Source organism: Dromaius novaehollandiae, chromosome 14, assembly GCF_036370855.1.
Source record: "Dromaius novaehollandiae isolate bDroNov1 chromosome 14, bDroNov1.hap1, whole genome shotgun sequence".
NCBI lineage: Eukaryota > Metazoa > Chordata > Aves > Casuariiformes > Dromaiidae > Dromaius > Dromaius novaehollandiae.
This window is the reverse complement of record NC_088111.1, coordinates 21,256,628-21,262,627: the sequence shown is the minus strand read 5'-3', so window position 1 is coordinate 21,262,627 and position 6,000 is coordinate 21,256,628. Positions and strand designations below refer to the sequence as shown.

The following is a 6,000-nucleotide window of genomic DNA, read 5'->3' as shown; positions in this document are numbered from 1 at the left end:
AAACAAGGGGAAAGAGAGGAGCTGAGAGACAGCCAAAGGAAAGGACTGAGTGAGAAAGTCGGGAGAGGAGGTTAGGGAAGCGGATGGGACTAGGCCATGCAGGGGATGCCAAGGCTGGCACTGGCTCTTCACAGCCCAGTCGGGTAATAAGGGCTGCAGCAGAGGCTTGCAAACTGCTGGGGCCTCAGGGCAAAATCACAGACAGGCTGAGAGCTAAGGGCACATGGAAAATTGATGGGTTTGGTTGACAGAAATTTAGAAGAGGCTGTCTTAAAACTCTAAAAGTTCGAGCATCCTCTCATACACGCGCGCACACACCACCCCCTTTTTTTAATTTGGCTGCGAAATCACGCAAGCGCAGTGTAGAAACAAAGCGGGCGCATTTTGCTTATTTGAATGCAGCACGGCGAGGAAACCAGGGGGCAGCAAGCGCGGGCAGCAGCCATTTGCCCCGCAGAACGAGTCTCGGAGAAGCGCAGCATCTTGGCGCTGCCGGTCCCTTCCCTCCGGGCGGGGAGGCCCGGCCCGACCCGGCCCGGCCCCGGGGACGCCGGGGGGCCGCCTACGGGGCGTCGCGGGCCGCTCCTGTAAGCCGGCCACAGCGGAAGCGCCCGGCCCGGTGCCGCCCTGCAGCTCTCCCCGCCCTGTGCGGCCAGGGCGCCACGCGGCTGCCCTCCGCGGGCTGCTGCAGCGGCGGAACCTTCAAACCCGTGCCCAGGGCGCCGGCCGGAGCGCCGCGGGAACACAAAGGGGGCCTCTGGCGGGACGGCGTATCCTAGCAACGGCGCGGCCGCCCCCGGAAGTGGCTCGGATGGCAGCGGCGGGCGGCGCGGTAGGAGGGCGGCGGGCCCGGGGGGCCGCGGCGGGGAGCGGGGCGGTCAGGCCACTGCCCTCTGCGTGCCTGGCCTGCGGGAGGCGGGCTCTCCTTTTCCCCCGTGCCCCCGGAGGTCGCGCCCTGCCTGCCCTCCGCCCCGGGCCTGCCTCGCTGCGCCATGGGTCCCGCTGGTCGCTGCGAAGAGACCCCTGGGGCCTTCCCGCTCCCCACCGCCCTTCGCTCCCCCGCTTCCCCAGCTGTGCTCGAACGAGGCCAGGAAGGGCTAATTGGCCGCTCTTAACCGCTTTAAGCGACCCCTGTCACTGAGAAAACTTGGACCGAGGACGGCAACACGTGGTCCCAGCACGTTTTTGTAGAGGCAGCCGAAGAGCCAAAGGGTAGCGCTTTATTTGCCTTTAACCAGGCTCGGATTGGAGCAAGGGGCATCGAGGAGAAGGCCTTTTACAGCTGTTAATGTTTCTTGGCCTGTCCGTGTCCCATGAATACCTTCCCGAACAAAGATCAGATTTGTAAATCACAAAAAAAATAGATGAGCAAAAAGTTGGAAGACTTTGCTGGGAGACACAGTCCTACGGCTGTCCCCAAGGGACAGGCATAACCAGGTTTTCAGTGCTTTTGTTATTTCCTGGCCTGGTGACCCTAAACTCTGGCAGAAGGGCTTCTGAATTGTCAGGCACAGATTTACCAGAGCCCATGAAGGCTACTCCCTTTGCATTAGCACTGCTTGGCATAGTCGATGCTGATGCGGCAAGCCCATTTGATGAGACTGGGGCCACGTCTGCCCCAAGTTGCCAGTGCTTTTGTATTTAAAGTTATGAAACGAACCAGTTCTGTAGTCCTACGTTTATTTGTTTGTTTGATTTAAATAGCAAGTTAATTAATTTTATGCTCTATCCTCTTTTTCTCTCTCTCTCTCTTTTTTTTTTTTTGGTATGGCTACTTGGGGAGAGGCTGGGGGTTTTGGCTTAGAAACAGTGGGCAGTTCTGGGCATCTGCTTGGGAGCATGGAGTAAAAATATTTGGATATTTCTGTTAAAATTAGCAGCAGTGAAATAGATGCCTGTAGTGACATTTAAAATGTCAACTTTAGATTTCAAACAGTATATTAAAATGAATAAGGTATACACAGCAATTCATAGAGTTGGGAGTACAAGCTCTGCTTCCTGAGCTCCCAGACCTGTTCCCTGATTACAAGAATATGCCAAATTAACATATAAATAGGACACGGTCTGTTTTCAACTATAGGGATATTTTATATTTGCTGAATATTATAGCAAAGCCTTCTCAGCAATATATGCGGCATCAAAAGGACAGATGAAGTACTATATTATTGTTCAAACTGAGCTATAGTCGTGGTAGTAAGCCAAATGAAACTAAGTTAATTTAAAAGGTTGGGGAAGGCAAGAGAAAAAACAAGATAGCGAAAATAAAGATGAGAAATATTCTTCCTCCATGAGAGTTTTTTCCACCACTTAGATGGCTGTTTTAAAAAAAAAAATCTTACTGAAAAATAACTGAATTGAAAGAGTCAGTTCAGTAATTTTCTGAAATGTCTCCTGTATGAGCACACCTTTAGGAAGGAGAGCCATGTAGGGACACTGGAGATCTCTTGTAGTGATACTGCCAAACAATGGTGACACCTCTGGAGGAAAAATAAGAATAAAAATTCAACTTTAAAAAGATATAGGCTTATCTTTTCAATATTACTGGTGGTAGCTTTGATAAATAAAACAGAAACAAAAAAAACATTCAGGTAGGGTTATTTCTTTGTTTTTCTTTTGGTCCTTTAAAATGGCCAACTCAGTTTCAGTTTTTAAAGTATTCAGTTGTTGGTAAACTTCACTTGTAAGTTTTTGGTACTGCAATATAGCTAAAATTTTATCCCTCTAGCTAAATTGATATTATTTTGAATAATTTCTGAGCATATGTATATATGTACATTCCTGACACATTCCATCTGTTTTTTTCTTTCTGGGTTCCTGTATTTACTTATTATTTATTTCCTTTTTCCTGTTAATGTGTGTATAGATCTTAGCAAAAAATGAAAAAGCTTTTTCAAACCTAAAGCTAAATCCTGGACCAAATCTCATCTCAATAATGTTTCTTTAACAATCTGAGTAAGGTATGCAGGAAGGAGAGGTGGTGCAGGGAAGACTATTTTGGCTAGTATTCTTGGACAAACCACAGTTTCTAAAGAAGGGAAAAGTGAAATGTAGGGGATAGGTTTTATTTCAGTTTTTTTTTCAAGGACTAGTCTAATTAATTGTGTCTGTTAGCTGATTTTCATCAAAGTTTCTTATCTGTTTCAGGAAAGACTCTTCTAGGTAGGAAATGTGTACTTTTTCTTCCTCATGATCTTCCCCAAAAAAGCCACCCTGATATTATCTATTTCAATAGAGATGAAAAATGAGTTCTGATGTCTTGTTTTTCAGTCTATCTGAATCTAATAGATACTATGCTTTATCTGGCAAAAGACTAAGTCTTTCAATTGTACTGCAGGTCTGTAACATTTTCCACACCTGGTGTCCTTTATCTTTACAGTCCTAAGATGTCAGTGTGCCATTTTCTCTTTCTGCCCTTCTTTTGATACGCGTTTCCACTTCCTTTTTCCCTTTTGCTGGGGGCCAAGGAGGGGGAGCTATACCTCCCTCTGTGGCCTCAAAATGCCAGAGGGGTGTGCCAGGTGGTGGGGTGAGGTGCTCACTCCCCGCAGGAGCTGAGAACACCACCTACTCTGAGCAGCATGCTGCAAACACAGAACCTCTCACAAGCACCCTTACACTTCTTTGAAGGGAAGTATTGGGGCGTGCTTTGCAGTTTTGCTGTAAAAGGGAAAATTCAGGCCCAGGAAAACATTAGTCCTTGCAATTGTGATGCTTTTCCCTGTGGCACGGGTGAGATAGATGCCAAGGAAACTTCACCTTTTGCCTTGAGGGGCTGACAACTCATTCATGAGCAGACATTTCCTGCTGCTGTGTTTGGCAGGGCTGTGGTTCTGAGACTAGGTTAATTACTTGCCTTTGTTGCTTCCCCACTGCCTATTCTGTGCCTTAGCAAATTGCCAGATGCTGAGATTTACTAGATCCGTTGTCCTGTATTAAATAGAGAGAAGAACAAAAGCGCCAGGGACTTCCATGTTGTGCATCCTATCTACATGTTATAAATACACTCTCTGTTTCTCTTTCCAATTGACTGGTCCCTCGTATAGGAGCCAGCCTTAGGGGCTTGTAGAGTTTTCACATCTCTAACAAAGCACTAAAGGACAGAAAAGGACAACAGGCACCGGATGCTGATTGTTCTGTACCAGCGCACTCCTTACTGCAATTATATTTCTGTTAGAAACCTCAACCTTATTTAAAGAGACGTTGTCAACTGCCTTAAAGCTCCTTTTTGTAAAGGTCTTACAAAGCCATTGAAATGTTTTCTTAATGACATGAAGAAAAATATATTAGATAAAGAATACTGATAAAGTAAAGATGCTTTTCTTCTTTAGGATCTTGCATCTAGTGAATTAAAACTACTATATAAACTTTAATCAGTTAATCATCATAGTGTCTTCACAACTTAATTCAAAACTATCATCTCTGTTTCCAGATGAGGGGAGTGAGACAAGAAGAGTTCAGTGATCTGACCAAGGTTCTCCAGTGAGTTTGTTACAGAGCACAGCTCCCAATTCCTAGAAGATAAAGAAGGCTCTGAAATTATCTTGCTTCATAGCATAAACCAATATTTGATTGTGAGTAATGGGAAGAAATATTCCCCAGAGGCATCACAGTATGTATCTATCTAGGCCCTTCTCTATGGAGTTTTCAGGAGTATCCAGTGTCAGAACCAAGATACCAAGATGCAAGACTGGACAGAGTCCTCATCTTGGCCAGTCCAGCAGTGTGTGTGCGCTTCCCAGTGTACCGTCATGAAAGATTGTTCCAGGACTGGGAAAATAAATTTGCTGGAAAATTCCAGTCTCACCACCCATCATTTTCAAAGACTGGAGTTTATTACGAGCCCACTAAATACTTCTATGATTCGAAATGTCCGTTGGCTGTCACAAATGACAGTATCTAGTTTCAGTACAAAGGCAAGTGATTAGACTTAGTGTTTTAAAACTTGAGTGGGCCTCCTCACCAATGACTTTGGTCAGCTCAGATTTTCTTTGTATGTGATTGCCATCCCCAAATGTTGTGTTTGTGTTTATTGGCAGGTGTACCGTTCTGTAAGGATCGCTGTCATGGTACTTAAGGTCTTCTTTCCTTCGTGCTGCTCCTCAGCAGAAAGTGGCATTTTGATCGGTCGTTGGATCTCAGAACAGAACTCTGCTGTTATCCTTGCAGTGGTCCATTTCCCTTTTATTCCAGTCCAGGTGAAGCAATATCTCAGTGAAGTCCAGCAGGTGACGAAGATCAAAGTTTCTGTGCTTGGCTCGTGGAGCAACAGCAAACAGGAGAAAGAAGAGAGTCTGAGTAAGTTCTTGGAAGACCTTGGGACAATATTTTCCCATAAGCCGTGGATTCAGATAAGCAAAGAGAGAGACAGCAAATTTTGGAGTTGTTCTACCCTTCAGAAACAGTCTAACAGCCCTAAGGAAGAAGAAATCATCTTAGTATATTATGACCAGCGCAAAGTCATGCTTTCCTATCTACATCCCCCAGTGGACATAGCTACCTCCACTGACTGTAAGGCAGATGATGCTTCAAAGCTCGCTGCCATGTTTAACACAGTTGCAAACAGCAAGATATTGTTCATGACAGACAGATATGATGATGGGCCCATCAAGTTGACCCACTGGCAGTCAGATGGAGTTGAAGCTAGTATCATTGTGGAGCTGATGAAGCAGGCCTCTGTGCCTGCATGTATGCTGTTGACATTCCTGCTGTCACTTACCTCTGTGATCTGTAAGAGCAGGTAAGCAATGTGACGTTGGCCAGTTTACATGCTGCATGGAAATGTAATTCGTGCTTAGGTGTTTTCAGGGCAGCACAGGTAGTGTTCCTGCTCAGCCACAATGAGAAATACTGACTGGGAAATGGATTTTATGTGAACTGTACCAATCTCATCATATCTCTTGGTACTGCTTGTAGTCCTGCAGATCTTAGGTGCCTTTCAGGTGTCTGCTTTCCTGACCTCTGAGATCATCAGCATGTAAAAGGGCCCTTGGATGGTTCAGC

The 6,000-nt window shown here is 45.8% G+C and overlaps 1 protein-coding gene across 9 annotated transcripts in view; it reads left to right on the top strand.

The window, feature by feature from the left end:
- The first annotated feature begins 427 nt into the window (after positions 1–427).
- The window catches only part of PIGQ (phosphatidylinositol glycan anchor biosynthesis class Q), a 40,948-nt gene continuing 35,375 nt past the window's right edge, over positions 428–6,000 (top strand). For 3 of the 9 annotated variants that reach the window (XR_010391683.1, XM_026100437.2, XM_064520691.1), the window contains exons 1-2: positions 4,578–4,913; positions 5,037–5,737. Coding sequence is in view for 8 of the 9 variants with exons in the window: in XM_026100437.2 (XP_025956222.2) it covers positions 4,680–4,913; positions 5,037–5,737 (935 nt within the window). In the remaining variant the exon portion in view is untranslated. The other 6 variants (XM_064520689.1, XM_026100440.2, XM_026100441.2 and 3 more) reach the window with 6 other exon arrangements.